This window comes from Arvicanthis niloticus, chromosome 2 (genome assembly GCF_011762505.2).
Source record: "Arvicanthis niloticus isolate mArvNil1 chromosome 2, mArvNil1.pat.X, whole genome shotgun sequence".
NCBI classification, from domain to species: Eukaryota; Metazoa; Chordata; class Mammalia; order Rodentia; family Muridae; genus Arvicanthis; species Arvicanthis niloticus.
In genome coordinates this window covers 101,592,934-101,610,122 of record NC_047659.1, presented here as the reverse complement: position 1 = coordinate 101,610,122, position 17,189 = coordinate 101,592,934, and the positions used below count along the sequence as shown (strand labels likewise).

General features: G+C 41.9%; 1 protein-coding gene across 3 annotated transcripts in view; it reads left to right on the top strand.

Annotated features, from left to right (window-relative positions):
* The window catches only part of Dnaaf9 (dynein axonemal assembly factor 9), a 140,842-nt gene that overhangs the window by 7,748 nt on the left and 115,905 nt on the right, over positions 1–17,189 (top strand). For all 3 annotated transcript variants that reach the window (XM_076929764.1, XM_034494940.2, XM_034494939.2), the window contains exons 2-6: positions 7,696–7,775; positions 9,039–9,158; positions 14,489–14,613; positions 15,144–15,240; positions 17,057–17,163. In XM_076929764.1, coding sequence (XP_076785879.1) covers positions 7,696–7,775; positions 9,039–9,158; positions 14,489–14,613; positions 15,144–15,240; positions 17,057–17,163 — 529 coding nt within the window. The remainder of the gene's footprint in view (positions 1–7,695; positions 7,776–9,038; positions 9,159–14,488; positions 14,614–15,143; positions 15,241–17,056; positions 17,164–17,189) is intronic.

Genomic DNA, 17,189 nt, shown 5'->3' with positions numbered 1-17,189 from the left:
TCCCAGGCTGGTGGTTCCGGCCCTGGGAGCTCTGGTTGGTATTGCTGCTCTCCCCATGAGGCCGCAGACCCCTTCCAGCCAGGAGCATTTTCTTTAGTCATAAAATATGTGTCAGTTTGAGTCATTTTATGGTTAGTGGTTAACCACGTTTGGTCATGACAGTAGCAACACTGACTTTGTCTTACCTGTCACTCCAGTGTAGGCCATCAGTGGAAATGTCGTCTATGGTCTTGCCACATGCCCTGCCTTTCCTTCAAGTTTCTTAATTTTGCCAAGGGAAGTGAATGGTGACTGCTTTACTGCAAAGGCCACGTCTGTCAACCTGCCTCAGTCCTACATACAGGGAGCTCATTCTAATCAATTTCTGAAGTCTAGATTAATGAGATATGGCAGCCTTTATTATTCCCTCTGTGATTCCTCCAACATTTTAACATGAAACATTTCAGAAGTCCAGAAAAGTTGAATTATTCAGTGCACATTCATATGTGTCCATACTTCAAACTTTATTGTGTTTGTTTTCTTATGGTACTGGCAATCAAACCAGTGCTTGAGCCAATCCCAGAGCTTTGAGGTTGCTAGGTAAGCACTTTGCTGATGAGCTGTGTCCCAGCGGTTCACTTATTCCACTTTTGAATACGGTTTGGTCCTCCGTTCAGTAAGGGCGGTTAAGAGACACTCAGACCAGCCAGTCCACCTGGAAGAGACAGAGATCACCAGAGCATCCAGGAAGAGGCTCAGACCATTCAGCTGCCAGCAAGAGATAATCTGACCTGTGGAGTGGCCTGTGGCTGTGCAGTGAGCTCCAGGTGTCTAGCCATTGTGAGCTGTCACCCATGCTGACAGCTTTGGTGATGGGCTATCTTTGAGTTATTTCTGCTCCTGTCAGGAACCCCAGTAAAACTCACTGGCTCACCAAGTTGTACTTTGGTGGCTCCCTTACTGGGATGAATAGACATTTGTTTGTCTACCCAGGAATAGTGTCTCTTAACACAAGGGTGACCTTGAAGTCCTGATCCACTTCTACTTCCCAGTTGGGTTGCTGGGATTACAGGTGTGCACCTGTCTCTGACTTTTAATTGACTTCCCAGGTTCAATCCTCATTTCCCTTCACTGTCAACTTAGCAAATGGAATAATAATCTTATTATCTATAACAATATTATCTATAATAATATTTTCTTTTCTTTTCTTTTTTTTTTTCGTTGGTTTTTTGAGACAGGGTTTCTCTGTGTAGTCCTGGCTGTCCTGGAACTCACTCTGTAGACCAGGCTGGCCTCGAACTCCGAAATCCACCTGCCTTTGCCTCCCAAGTGCTGGGATTAAAGGCGTGCGCCACCACCACCCGGCTATAATAATATTTTCTATATTATTCTATAATAACGATTATATAATTGTCTTAGGGGTTTATTGCTGTGGAGAGATACCATAACCAAGGCAACTCTTATAAGGCAAACATTTAATTTGGCTGGCTTATAGTTTCAGAGGTTCAGTCCATTATCATCATGGTAAGAAACATGGCATCATGCAAGCAGATATGGTGATGGAGGAGCCAGGTGTTCTACATCTTGACCCAAAGGCATCCAGGAGGAGACTAGCATCTGCAAGCAACTAGGAGGAGGCTCTCTTCAACACTGATGGAGTTTGAGCACTAGGAGTGTTTAAAGCCTGCCTACACAGTAGCACAGTTCCTCCAACAAGACCACACCCATTCTAACAAGGCCACACCTCCTAATAGTGCCACTTCTCATGGACCAGGCATATTCAAGTCACCACAGTAATAATGGGTCATTTCATATGTTACAGCTGTTTTCAGAGCACTTCTAATAAATGCTCACCTGTGAGCTGAGGGACTGAAGAGACACCTCTCAGGGGATGGTTAAGAGCACATGCTGTTCTTGTAGAGGACTCGGTTTGGATCCAGCTCCAAGGGATCTGATCCCCTTTTCTAGCCACCACAGTCTCCTGAACACACCTGGCATACATAAAAAATAGCACTTATGACCTGAAATTTCCAAAAGAAAAAAAAAAAAAAAAAACCTGTGTGAAAGATTATTCAAGGCTGCTGACTGGTTAGAATCTCATCAAAACAAAACCAAGACATACCATTTGTTCAGTGTCTTTTTAGTGGTGTGTCACATTAAATACTGGTTTAGATAGCTTACATTCTCTTTTCTGGTTTAAGTGGTGATGTGAGGGAGACTAGTGACTAGAAAGATCTTACAGGGGCTTCCTGTGCCTCTGAAGAAATGCACTGCTCATGTGCTGTGTGCTCTCCAGAATACAGGTGCAGGCTGGTTTTCTAGAGGTGTATGTCCTACACTCTAGGAGGGAGGTGACAGCCAAGTTGTTGCCACTGCAGCTTTCTGCAGCCATAGTGGTAGTCTCTGTTTCTTTTCACCCTCCAAAAACTTGAAGCACAACAGCTGTAAACCTGAGAATGGCAAGGGTTCCACTCCTATCTCTCTGGTGTGCCCATTGGTGAGTGTGTTGCCATCTCTTATGCTCAAACTCATTCTAAACCCAGGGAAACCCAGAAAGAAGAGAAATAATAGTGTAACTGTAGCACCAGGTAAGTGCTTTACTATTGAGTTATATCACCAACCTGAAAACATCGGAGAGTGAGTGTGCGCGTGCGTGCGTGCGTGTGTTTAGTGCTAGGGATTGGACCCAGAGCCAGGCAGATGTTCTACCACTGAGCCATATCCTCAGCTTTTTCATAAGTTTGTTATTGCTATTTACATTTATCTCTTACTTATTTGGTTGGATTGGAGGCATTCACTCCAGGTGCATATATGGTAGTCAGAGGACAACTTGGGAGAGTCTGTTGTTTTCTTCACTCAGGTTTAGTGGTAAGTGTCTTTACCCCTTGTATTAGGGTTACTATTGCTATGTTGAAACCCCATGACTAAAAGCAGCTTGAGGAGGGAAGGGTTTACTTGGCTTAGGCTTCCATGCTTCCATGCCACTGTTAATATTGAGGGGAGTCAGGACAGCAACTCAAACAGGGCAGGAACATGGAGGAGTGCTGCTTACTGGCTTGCTCCTTATGACTGACTTAATCAGCTTTCTTACAGCACCCAGGACCACCAGACCAGAGGTGGCCCAGCCCACTGTGGGCTACATCAATAATTAACTTTTAAAGAAATGCCCCACAGACTTGCCTACAGCCCAGTCTGATGTAAGGAGGTATTTTCTCTGTTGAGATTCTCTTCTTTCCAATGTCTCTGGCTTATGTCAAGTTGATATAAAAGTAACCAGAACTCTTACCCACACATGACTTCTAATGACCACAGCCTCCCTTACACAGCCTCTGAAGGTGAAACTCTGTAAGTCGTGGGCAAATATCGGCCTACCCAGGATGTACCAGCCTCGATCATGTGCTGTGAGCTACATGGCAGTGTTACTACTGGAGTTTGGGGTATATGCAGTGTAGACACATAACAATCATGTATGGCCTTTGAGTATAAGGGTCAGTGAAAACTTCAGTTTCATATAAGTGTTCTGATTATTCCTTATTGAAGTACAGTAAACTAATATTTTACACATATAGTTTCAGAAAACACTAATATGAGTAAAAGCAGATGTGCCCAGATGTCGACTGATTAATTCTGGGTGCTGGACCGGAATAAGGGTGACTATGCTTTTCTTTGAACTCATCAGGGATTTTCATGGTGTTGTTGTTAAAAGTAAATAAGTAGCCAGGCAGTGTTGGCACACACCTTTAATCCCAGCATGCAGGTAGCAGAGGCAGGTGGATCTCTCTGAGTTCTAGGCTAGTCTGGTCTAGTGAATCTCAAGCCAGCCAGGACACAGAGAAACCCTGTCTCACCCCGCCCCCCCCCAAGTAAATAATTAAGTAACTGTAACTGTAATGTTTCATGGTTCAGCGACAGACTATATTCTGGTTAAAGATTAAATTTGAGAATCAAGAAATCGTACAAGGGGAGAAAAACCCTAAATTTAGTTTTACCCATTGATAAGAAAACACTAATCAGGATAATGTTCTACTTAAGGAAAAAGACACTTTTCTTACATTTGTGTGTTCCCACTGTGTTTGGACTGGACAGGATACAAGTAAGAAAAAAGTCTCCTATTTTCAGTATTGTCTTGGCTTCCAGCAACAGTTGCCAGGGAAACTCTTTTGTTTCTTGGTCACATGATCTAGTCATGCTTTTTGTCAGTGGCTGGTTATAAGTTTGCAAACCAAAGAGCTCTTGGTAACTTTGGCAGGCAGTCTGCATACTGTCCTTCTTAGAAAATGGGCCAAAGGTCTAACTTGCAAAGTCCTTCTAGAGGGGAAGCAACTGCAGGATCAATCCTGTTAAAAAGAAAATGTGCAGGGGCAGACAGGCATCATTTTTCAGGGAGAGACATTCATTTAATATTTAAAATTATCTTTATACTATTGCTTCTAAAACCTTGTTATTCTATAACAAGCCCCTTCCTCATAGCCCCTAATTTTTATTATAAAGACTACAGAAAAAGTAGTAGTGTGATGAAGACTTATGGAGCCTACCACATACATTTAATTAGTTAGTATCTTTGAAACAGGGTCTAACTGTATAGCCCTTCCTAGCCTGGAACCCTGTCATCACACCAGCCCCATATATTTCAGAGTAAGCATTTCTACATCTATAGAAGTTTTGGCATTTAATAGGGACTGTATTAAACCTGCGTGTTGATTTGAGGAGAATTGATATTTGTACTATGCTGGGTGACCAAACCCCAAAACTCTTCTGGCAACCGTCAACTGCCAGTAGCTCTTCAGCTAGGATGGGGACTCATGAACTTTCCCTGTCCACATTGAAATTTCGACTGGCTTGATCTCTTGCAGGTAGCTACACTGAGCTGGCCAGTGCAGTGGTTGTGCCCTTTATGGAAGACAGTACTTACTCCTTCCTGTCCTGCAGTTCGTACACTCTTCCTTCCTCCTCTTCTGTGATGTTCACTAAGCCTTGGTGCTGGTGGTAGTTGAGGAGGAGGTGGTAAAGGTGGTGAAGATGGGGGTAGAGGTGGAGGAGGAAGAGTAATTGAAGAGGAGGTGGTGAAGGTGGGGTGGTGGTTGTGATAGAGGTGGAGGAGGAGGTGTTGATGAAGGTAGTAGTGTTAGGAGGTAGTGGCAGGGGGTGGTGAAGGTGGTGATGGAGGTGGAGGAGGTGGTAGTTTGTATGAGTGTCCTATTTTAGTGTCACAGTCACTTTCGTTGTCAGCACTTTGAGTAGCTTCGAGCCTCTACATTAACCACTGTCCACTGCAGATAGAAGCTTCTCTGAGCAAGGTTAAGAGCAGTGTCTACAGGTATAGACATAAGCATTTAGAAGACAGTTTGAAGACTTCCACTCGAGAAAGCAATTGTCGTTTTCCCAAGGTTCTGTGACCACCCCAGCCAGGGGATTTTGGCCAGGTTTATAGTATTCATGTGTGCATGTGTGAGTGTGTGAGTCAGTCTCAGTCTCTCTCTCTCTCTCTCTCTCTCTCTCTCTCTCTCTCTCTCTCTCTCTCTCTCTCTGTTATACTATGCGTGTGTGGGTACCCAGGGAGGCCAGAAGAGGGCATTGGATCCCCTGAGACTGGAGGAAGTCTAAGTTGCTGATGTGGTGCTGGGCTGGCCCTAAGTCTTGGGAACTGAACTCTGCTCTTCTGGAAGTGCTCCTAATTACTGTGTTATCCCTCCAGTCTTGTTGTATATACACAATCATGTTGTATAGTGACATAGTAGCTTTCCATGAGGCATTTTTATAAATCCTTAGTTTCATTTTGGTTCTTTGAAACAGGGTTTCTCTGTGATTCCGTGGCTGTCCTAGAACTTTGTCTGTAGACCAGGCTGGCCTCAAACTCACAGAGATACGACTGACTCTGCCTCTAGAGAGCTGGGATTAAAGGCATGCACCACCACTGCCCCACTATAAATTCTTAGTTTTCACTAAAATGGGTTCATCCCTACTTTTTTCTTTCTCATTGGTCCTGCATAATCTTTAGCCTCCATTGTCCTCCCCCTTCCCTCAGAGCATCTGTGTCTACTGTCACCTCCCCTAATTAAGTCATCTTACTATACCCCTCTCGTGAGTCATTTCTGGCTTCTTGACCTTTACAGACATTATTAAATTAAATACAGAAATCTAAAAACTTGAAGCTAGGGGCTGAAGCAGTGATTCTCTTGCAGACAACCTGTGTTCGGTTCCCAGCACCCCTATTGAGTGGTTCGTAGTGATCTTTAATTCCAGCTCCAGGGGAATCCAGTACCTCTGGTTTAGTGGACACCTGCATGAACCCACACATAATTAACATTTTTATTTTTTAAAATTAAAAAAATATACATTTGTGTTCTGCCTCCATGTATATCTGTATGAGGGTGTAAGATCTCCTGGAAGTGGAATTACAGACAGTTGTGAACTCCCTTATGGGTAGTGGGAATTGAACTCTGGTCCTTTGGAAGAGCAGTCAGTGCTCTTAATTGCTGAGCTGTCTCTTCAGCCCATAGAAGGCATGCAGGGTCTTTCTGGGCTTAACTGATCTCACCATAATATTTTCCAGCTCTGTTTTTCTGAAACTTTCATAATTTCATTTTTCTTTACAGATGAATAAATTCTGATGCATATATGTATTGCAGTTTCATTGTCCATCAGCCATCTCATTGTCCATCAGCCATCAGCTGATGGACATTTAAGCTGATTCCATTTCCTACCTATTTTGAATAGACAGCAATAAACATAGATGTGCAAGTATTTCTGTTGTAGGATATGGAGTCCTTTGTGTATATGCTTAGGATAGGTAGGCCATATGGTAGTTGTGTTTTTAGCGTTACACCTCCTCACATTTATTTCCAAAGTGTCTGCAGCACTTTATATCCTACCATACATATATCCCCACCTGCTAGTAGATTGGGGTCGCTCTTTCCCCATGTCCTCTTCAGTACTTGTCACTTGTTTTCTTAGGACAGACATTATGACTATGGTAAGATAAAATCTCAAAGTAATGTAGTTTGCATTCCTAATAGTTAGTGATAGTGAACAGTTAAAAATATTTATGGGGTGAGAGTTAGACATGGAGGTGGAGGGAAAGAATCAGGCTTGACCATGAAATTGGGTATTCATCTTTGGGGTTGCTGAGAAGGAATAGAGGGAGCCAGAAAGGCAGCAGAGTCCATAGAGATTGTATTGTTTAAGAATATGTGTCTCCTTACACTTTGCCTGGGTGCAAGGAATATCCCTTCTACCAAAGGAGTAATAGCTCTCTAAAAAGACTGTCTTCGGTGCTGAGAGTCTATAAGGCAGTCATGGGATAATTAGAGCTTAGTTTATTGAGGCCTTTATATTAATTTTTATTTTTGTTTGTGGCTTTTGAGACAAACTGAGAAAGGCTAAATTTAGTCTAAAGCAGTATAGAAACTTGTCTTTGAAAATCAGAAAAAGTAAAAAGACATGGAAATCCTTGGCATCAGATGATTGATTATGAACGGGGCCTTGGTGCCATCTTCCACTGAGCCAAAGAGCCATTGACAGTGTAGTTCATAATCGTTGTCCAGATAGTCTTTAGACCACTTACACTAACTCGTTCAGAATTTGGAAAAGAAGGGTACAGTTCTGATTCAAGAGATAGGTACCACTTTCCTTACGTAACAAAACCATTCCTCTTGCATGTACCTTTTACGCATTCTCACACTTCCGCACTCAAGAAACTTTGTTGTTCTGTTACAGCTGCAGCCGACTCCGCCAGGTGCAAAGTGTCCTGACCCAGAGCAGCAAGTCTCAACCTGATGGAATTCTCTGCATCCTAGGTCAGTGCTTTAATAATAAGTTTGTAGTCTTGATCTCAGGAAGATACTAGTAATGCTATCATGTAAGGTACATTATAGGCTAGCATCTTCCTCGTTTTCATTCCTGTGATATCTGTTCCATCTTAATGAGGGTGAATATTAAGAGGGGCGTCAGTGAGATAAAGAGGGAGCCCCCACCACAAGCCTGCCGGCCTTTCCTGTTTTTGAGACAAGGTTTCTCTGTGTATAGCCCTGGCTGTCCTGAAACTTGCTTTGTAGACCAGGCTGGCCTCAAACTCAGAGATTTGCCTGCTTCTGTCTCCCTAGTACTAGTATTAAAGTCCTGCACCACCATGCCCGGCTATGACCCTTTCTTTTCACAACCACATAGAGAGCAGTTGCTTGACTCTGATCTATCCATCCTGCGAATACCTGTAGTGCTGGGATGGCTAAGTCATTGAGAGGCAGAGGTAATGACAGTGTCATTTAATCTCCTTTTGTCTCTGGTCCAACCTTTCTAGACTAACCTTAGTGAAGGCCATCTGCAGACGTGTATGTCACACAGCACACCTGACAGAGCAGTCTAAGCATTGCTTCTGACATTTGGGAAGGGCTAGTGGGGATTAGTCTATCCACTTGTCCCCCTCCTTTTCAAACCGCCTTAACTTTTTATTTGATCATACACATTTTTCATAGCGATCTCTTTGAGATCTGTTCTTAGGCTAACAAAATAGTCCAAGATCTGTAGTAAATCCATAGAAGATCATATTTTCTGGTTCTTTTTGCCCTTAAGAATTGTTTCATGTGGGCTGGAGGTAGTTCCGTAGATAAGAGCACTTGGTGTTCTTCCAGAGGACCCAGGTTCGATTCCTAGCACCCACATGATGACTCAGAACCATCTGTAACTCTAATTCTAGGGGATCTGATAGATAATGGAGGGTGCTCTTCTGGCCTCCTTGAATAGCAGACACACATGATACATATATACATGGAAGTTAAACACCATACAGTAAAGTAAAAACTGAAAGAAAAAATGCTTTTCAGAGTTAACACCTTAGTAATCTTGTTGCTTAATTCTCTGACCTGTGTAGATCTTGAGATCCAAGGAAGGTAGCTTATGCCTCAGCCTATTTCTCTCACAAGGGGTTGTTTATTTAGTTTTAGCACAAAACTGGTTTGAACTACTACCTTTGGCCATCAAGGCTTTACTAAACGGGCAAATCTTTGGCTCTTACTGTACTCCATGGTATAGGACAGCTAGTCACAGCTTTCTTTGCTTTGCAGGAATTGACAGCAGATACAATGAAGGCTGTAGAGAGCTGGCAAATTACCTTCTGTTTGGTTTATACAATCAGAACACCACTGATTTTGAGAAAACAGGATTTTCTGAAGAAATTCTAGATGGTAAGTCTTAAGCCTCAGTTCATGATTTTCTGTTTCTATTTCTGTGGCTTTCAGTTTTTGTTATTGTTTGTTTTGAGACAGAGTCTTATATAGCTTTAACTGGCTTGAAATTTACTGTGTAGACCAGGCTGGCCTTGAACTCTAAGATCTGTCTGTCTCTGCTTTTCTAGTACTGGGATTTAAGACATACACCCAGCTCCTATTTGTGATCTTTTAATAGGAAAATATAATCAGAATTTAAGTAGTCCAAAGCTCCAGTAAATTCTTACCTTTTTTTTTGTTGTTGTTGTTTTACTGTTTGAACGATGTGTGGTTCCTCTGATTGGTTTTAAAATTGGCAACCCTCTGGCCTCAGCCTTCGAAGTAGCTAGGATTACACCAGGTTAAGATTTTTATCTTTTTAATAGTGAAGAATAGCATTCCTTGTTGACCTATTAGAATAGAATATTCCTATTGGCCATGCACTGGATAACAGACTATCAACAGCAGTTTCCAGAATATATTTATTGGGTAAATCATCTTTGAGACCAAAAGCAGACATTGGTGTTTGGCCTTGTCTCTTGGCAGGGTACTAGTTTTTCTTAGTATTGCCCATTGCTTCTTTTCACTGAAGGTTCAGATTGTGTGCTGTTGCCAGTGAAAGCACTCTCTGCTTTGAGGCAAAGACTAGCTGCTCTTGTAAGCTGCTCTTGTGAGAAAGAAGATTTTATGTGGATCTTTAGCTGAGGAACAAGGGGCTATTGTCCTTCTGTCTTTGGGAATTGTTTTTTGTGTGACTTTAATACAATGCAGGCTTTCTGCCTGCAGTCTGCCTTCTCTGGCTTGGAGACACTGCATGTGTTGAGGCTCCTGTGGGCTGTTGCCCAGGAGCTACTTCTCATATCGTATACTTAGCATTATAAATTGTCTGTGAGATGAGTCAGGAGACATAGAACAAACAAGGAAAACTGGACAAGAGACAAGACACTTGCAAGGCAGCTGGGAGACCATGAAAGCAAACATTCGATGTCAGATGATCTCACTGGAGTAATGTGGTCTCAGATAGGAGGCAGTTTTGTCCCTTAGGGGGCATTTAGCAATGTCTGAAGACATTTTTGATAGCCATGGCTCAGTCTGTGGTACTACTGGCATCTAGTGGACACCAGGGTTGCTGCTAAACATCATAAAATAAAGTTATGCAATGACGAATTTTCTTATTAAATTGTCAATAGTTCTGAGTTGTACCATCTTTGAAATTCTTACCTTGGTAAAGACCCCAATACTATCCATATAATTTAGTTAGAGCTGTACTTTTTATTATGAACGCAGAAAAAAAAGAGACTGACCTTGAATTAGTATCCTTTCCTTGTTTTTCCTTCCTATCTTTCTGTCTGAGGTATGCTCTCACTCTGTATCAGGCTGGCTTCAGATCCAGGTGCTTCTCAGCCTCTTGGGTGCTGGGTTTGCATGCACCACTGTGATCTTCATCAGGTCCTTTTCTTTTTAGGATTTGACATTATAATATAATACCTTTTCCTTCCATTTCCCTACATGTTTCTCAGCCTGTGGGTTGCGCCCTCTTTGGCAACCCTCTGTCTCCAAAAATATTTACATTGCAACAAATAGCAGTGATGGAAGAGCAACAATAATAACTTCATGGTTGGGGTCACCACAACATGAGGAGCTGTATTAAGGGGTCACAAGAAAGGTTGAGAACCCCAGCTCTTGAACCCTCTCATGTGCCTCTCCCCCTCCGTGTGTGTGTTTGTATTTTGTTTTGTTTTGTTTTTCAAGACAGGGTTTCTCTGTATAGCCTTGGCTGTCCTGGAACTCACTCTGTAGACCAGGCTGGCCTCGAACTCAGAAATCTGCCTGCCTCTGCCTCCCAAGTGCTGGGATTAAAGGCATGCGCCACCACCGCCCAGCATATGTATGTATTCTTATATATAATCTCAGTCCATATAACATTGTATTGTTTATATGTATGTATGTATGTTTTCAGGGCTATTTGTCACTGGATAACCAGTTGGCATGCTCTTCCCTGGGGAATGACAACTCTCCTGCTCCCAGCTTTTCTGTTTCCTGTACAGTTCTTTGTATGGGGTTGAGGCTTCCTGGGCTTTTCTCTGTCCACTTTGGAATGTCCATTGGTGGTGTCCTTATTTAACCCATGTTCAGGCAGTCATGTTGGTGAGACTTTATGGATGTAGCTTCTAACATTACTAGGAGACACCATCAATTGTTTTTCAGTTTAATGTTTATTTGTTTCAGATTTTGATTTTAACTTTCTCATCAGGCAAAGTGTTTCAAGCCTTTAATCCCAGCACTTGGGAGGCAGAGGCCGGTGTGGATTTCTGCGCGGTTAAGGCTTACGTGGTCTACAATAGTAGATTCTGAGACAGGGCTAGGTAGAGAGAAGACCCTACCTTGAATAAAATAAAATAACATTTCTTTTCAGAGGTCTGGGGAGATGGCTGAGTGGTTAAGATCCAATCCCTGTGCCCAGGCAATGACTCACAGCTGTCTGCCACTTGTCACAACTGTCCGGGGAGATCAGACCCCCCTCTCCTGGCCTCTTTGCAGCTACCAGGCACACAAGTGACACACAGACATATATGCAAGCACAATGCCAGATATAAATAAAATAAAATAAAACAAAAATCTCAAATGTAAAATCAAATATCTTCCTGTACATGTAGTGGTTTGGAAAGAATTTATTTTGGAAGTTTCCAGTTGCTACACATTTCTTGGTTGCAAAGGCATTTCAGTACTAAAAATAAGGAGTGTGTTTAAATTCCCAAAGATGTGCTTTCATTCTGTCATTTGGTACAGGGGATACTTAGCAAATAAGCATTTTACTCCAAATTAATAAAGTCATTTTAAAATCCTTATAGTTAGAACACTAAGATCAACAGATTTATGCTTCTAAGCATTTCGGGTTTTGAGGCATGGTTTCATTCTGTAGTCCTGGCTGTCCTGGAACTTATTGTGTAGACCACACTGACATCACACAGAGATGGAGCTGAGATGCCCCTGAGTACTGGGATGAACAGAGTGGGCCACCACAGCCAGCCTGCTTCCACTCTAGCCTCACCGTGCATGGAAAAGGCCAGTGTGAGGTTCTTACTTTTCAAAGATATTTTTTAAACATTTTACATGATTTTAAATTTATTTGTTACTTTAATATATTGAGACAGGTTTTCTTTATTTATATAGCTCTGGCTATCCTGGAACAAGCTGTGTAGACTGGCCTCAGACTCACATAATTCTGTGATTAAAAACTCTTGCCAGCACCCTACCATCTTGCCCTATCCCCTCCTCCTTTTTCTCTTCCTAGTCCGCCTGCTTCTCCCTTCTCGTTCTTCTGCTGCTGCCTTATTTGAGTTGAATTTTGTTTTTGGTATAGGGTGTCTCTGTAAATCAGAGTGGCATCCTTGAACTTGTACTGGGGTCCAAAGCACATGTCAGCATGCCTAGCTTCATAGTTTCTTCTTTTTTCTTTTTCTCTCCTCCTTTTGAGATAGTCTCACTGTGTAGCTCTGGCTGAACTGAAACTCAGTATGTATGTAGACCATGCTGGTCTTAAACTCACAGAGACCTGGCTGGCTTCCTCTGCCTCCCAGTGCCTGGATTAAACGATTAAAACCACCACACCTGACCATATTTCCTTCTTTTATCTGACTCTTCAGTCTATTAAATATCAGAGTCCATTGAGAGCATGAAATGTGTGATTAGATTTAGGTAGCAGTTGTTATGAGATATCTGTTTTTGGATCCTAAAACTTTAAGGTTATATTCAGTGTAGACGGTGTGTGGTGTGTGCACTGCCCCCCACTTTTTGTTGTAGACTATGTATGGTGTGTGCACTGCCCCCCTCACTTTTTCTGGTGTCATAAATTTCTTCCTTAGCAGGAAGTTGACAGTTGATTTAGGACAGGGACCTGGGGGCTCTGGGCCATGAGGAAGCCCAGTGCTGAGACATGAGAGAGGCTCTCTCCTTCTTTCTGCACTTTTCTCACTCCACGAGTTCCTCGAGTGGTCTTGTTAGAGAGAGGCCTAATGGCCCTGCCGTCAGAGAGCCATTGAGCAAGGCCTGTTTTTCTTTTGGAATCATACTGTGTTCATTTTTCACACTCAGGCTACTTTACTATTTCTGCCCCATTGCATTTCCTGTCTCATGGCTCCTGAATTTGCCTGGGTTTTCTTGTACTCTGGGGATTTCTTTATTTACTCGATCCACCACTGTTGATGGCAGTTCTGAATCTGCAATCTGTTGGTATGTTTCCAGAAGCTCTTCCGCTTGCCTGTGTTTCCTTCCATCCAGCCTCTTCCTGTGTACAGAGTTCACTGCTGTCCACAGCGGCTGTCCTGAGACTGACATGCAATGTCCAGGTTCACAATTGCTTGGAGCCAAATGAGCCTCTGGCCTCGAGTTTTAGAGTTTTGTGTGGAGCCCCTGTCATAATTAGTGCTGTTTCTTGATTGAGTAGCCATATTATTTCCATTTGATACTTATCTCCTCATTGATAGTGCACTGTGAAGCCAGGTGTGGTGATGCTTGTCTGTAACCCCGCCACTTAGAGGCAAAGGCAGGAGGATTGCTGTAAATTCAAGGCCAGCCTGGTTTACACAGTGAATTCCAGATCAGCAAGGGCTAGATAGTCTTTAAAAAAAAAAAAAAAAAAAAAAAAAGCCAGGCCTGGTGGCACAGTCCTGAAATCATAGTTGCTTGGAAGGCTGAGGCAGGAGGATTACAAGTTCAATGCCTCCCTGAGCTATATATTGAGTTCAAAGCCAGTTGAAGCAACTTAGACCTCCTTTAAACAAGTGAAATGGGCTGAGGGTAACAGATTGTATGCTGAGCATGTGTATAGCCTAGGCTCCATCTTCAGGAATGCGGCTAGTGTGTCATCAGTCAGTACATGAGTAACATGGCCAACATTGGTACCACAGCTCTGACTGTTGAACTTTGCAGTCCACTGGTTCAGGAATGAACTATGCTCTTTTGACTAATTTGAGTCTTACGCTGTCATATTTAGAAGGCCACCATAGGAGGCGCATTGCAGAGGCAATAGAAAACCCTTACAGTCCACACCTAACTATTGCTTGATTAAATAATTATCCATTTAGACTTTTGTTAGTTACATTGTTTCTGAAATAGCTGTATGTTTTGCTTTTGGAGTTTTATTTGTTTGTTATACTAGAAATGAACCCAGGGCCTGGTCATCCAAACCCTGAATTGCTAAACTATAATCTCGTGCGTAAAATAGAATTACTAATTATTAGTTATCTGAGCAGAAACTGAAGGAAAAGCCTCTGACAATTTTGTGTTTTGCTTTTTCCTTCTTGCAGATGTGATTATATTGATTAAATCAGATAGTGTTCATCTGTACTGTAATCCTGTCAACTACCGCTATCTTTTGCCTTACGTGGCACATTGGAGAAACCTGCATTTCCATTGCATGACGGAAAATGAGGTGAGGAGAAAAGACAGGATAAGTACTTCATTCAGGACAGTGTTGGTTTGGGACAGAAGCCCCTTTAAACTACAGATCCAGTGTTTGAGTATGCTTACACAAAAATGAATATTCAAGTAGAAAGCTTTCTGATGTGAGGCTTTGGTTGTTTATGTGAAGGAGACAGCAGAAGCTTTCATTGGTTTCTGAGCTCACCCTCCTGCCTCTCCTTCACCAGTCTCTGTCTCTAGGACAGGAGGGTGGGCTCAGAAACAGTAGCAAAATTACAGAGACTGCCCTTCCAGGCTTTCCAGCCTGCAGTAGTCATGAATGGCTGTAAATGTTGCTCAACACAAATTTGTAGGCTTATTTAGATAGTTATGGGATCTTACTTTATCTTTTATTTTATTTGTATTTATTTTGTTTGAGTCAGGGTCTCACTGGGTAGCCTTGACTAGTTTGTAATTCAGACATTTGCCTACCTCTGCCTCCCAAGTGAACGTTAAATGATGTATCTCATTAGAGTCCATTTTTCTTTTAATTCCCCTTAGTATGAAGATGAGGAAGCAGCAGAAGAATTTAAGATTTCCAGCTTTGTGGACATGGTTCGAGACTGTAGTAGGATTGGTATTCCTTATAGCTCCCAGGGTGAGTATCTGACAGCACGCCACTTCAGAACCTTGCTTGGGGCTGGAGAGGTTAAGATCACTGACTGCTCTCCTAGAGATTCTGAGTTCAATTCCCAGCAACCACATGGTGACTCATAAGCATTTATAATTAGATCTGGTTCTCTCTTCTGGTGTGTAGGCATACATGCAGGCAGAACACTGTATATATAATAAATAAATAAATCTGTAAAAAAAAAAAGATCGTTCTTCTCTCCTTCGGGAGGGTGAGAGGGAGGGAACGCAGTCTGAGTGGATCTGGGGGTGCGGGGGGGAATGTTGCTTGCTTGGATGGTTTGAGGATTAAATGTTCCTCTTTCCTGGTAGATATTTGGCTGGAAAACCATTTGATCCGTTTTCACTAAGGAAAAGGATTGACCAGAATGAAATTTAGGGACTCTCTTATACAAGCTCCTTGTTCATAACTATGAAGTTACCACTCTAACGTGGTAACTCTTCTGTGGTCAAGGAGAACTGATGAGGGATTTAGCACAATTAACATCTAGTCTGTATTATTTATTACTTATAGATATGATGTGTCTTCATAATAGAAAAGTGTTATTTTAATAGCTATTTTAAAAATGGGCTTATGGGGCTAGAGAGTTGGCTAAAGGCATGTACTAGTCTATCAGAGGACCTGAGTTCGGTTCTCACCAGCCATGTCATGCAGCTCACAATGACTTGTGACTCCAGTTCCAGGGATCTGACTCCATGGAGATTATATATATATATATATATATATATATATATATATATATATATATATTTAAAATAAAATGTATCTTTTTGCTAGGATGGTAGCATACACCTTTAATCCCACTCAGCACTTGGGAGGCAGAAGTAAATGGCTCTCTATAAGGGTGAAGACAGTTATGGTCTACATAGTGAGTTCCAGGCCAGCCAAAGCTACATAGAGACCCTGTCTCAAACAAATAAACAGGCAAGCAAACAAAAATGTTTATAGTAGCAGTTCTCAACCTGTGGGCTGTGACCCCTTTGGAGGTCACATATTGCATGTCCTGCATTTCAGATATTTATATTACCATTCATAACAGTAGCAAAATTACAGTTATGAAGTAGCATCAAAATAAGTTTATGGTTAGAGGTCATTATTATATGAGGAACTACCAAATATCTAAAAAGGGGTCACAACATTAGGAAGGTTGAGAACCACTGTTAAACAGGGAAATTCAATATAGAATACAGGGGGGCAATCAACAAGTTTATCAGTGCTAATATTGTAGGGAGAAAAAAACCCTGAAAATTGAAATTATTGTTACAAAAAGAACACCTATTTTTGTTTTGTTTTGATACAGGGTCTCACTATGTAGCTGCCCCTGGCTATGTAGACCAGGCTACCCTCAAACTCCAGAGATCTACCTGCCTCTGTCTCCCAGGTGCTGCTATTAAAGACAAATGTCATTATACTTGGCCAAAAAAGAAACTTGGGTTTGATAGTTTTCCCTTGAGAAAGCTGATTGGCTGTTTCCTTAGACAGAAGAGCCAACTTTTGGTCTGTTAATAAACGTACTCACTGAATGGCACAAATCAACTGTAGTAGAGTACTAGTTACTTTAAAAAAACGAAAATGTAAACATGCTGTAGAGAAATCTGAATTTATAATATTTTCTTGTGATTTAAATTTTTCTTGAATTTGACCGTATATTTTTATTTTCAATATCTAACCCTCTTATTGTCCTGGTAAATTTGTAAGAGATGATTCCTGTCTAACCACCTGAGATCGGGTTCAATTGTCCAGGATGGCATTTGATATGTATTGGTGTGTGTGGTTCTTCTAGGTCACTTACAGATATTTGATATGTTTGTGGTAGAGAAGTGGCCAATTGTACAGGCCTTTGCACTTGAAGGCATTGGAGGAGATGGATTTTTTACCATGAAATATGAGGTATGTGTGAAAACTAGTATGTTTGG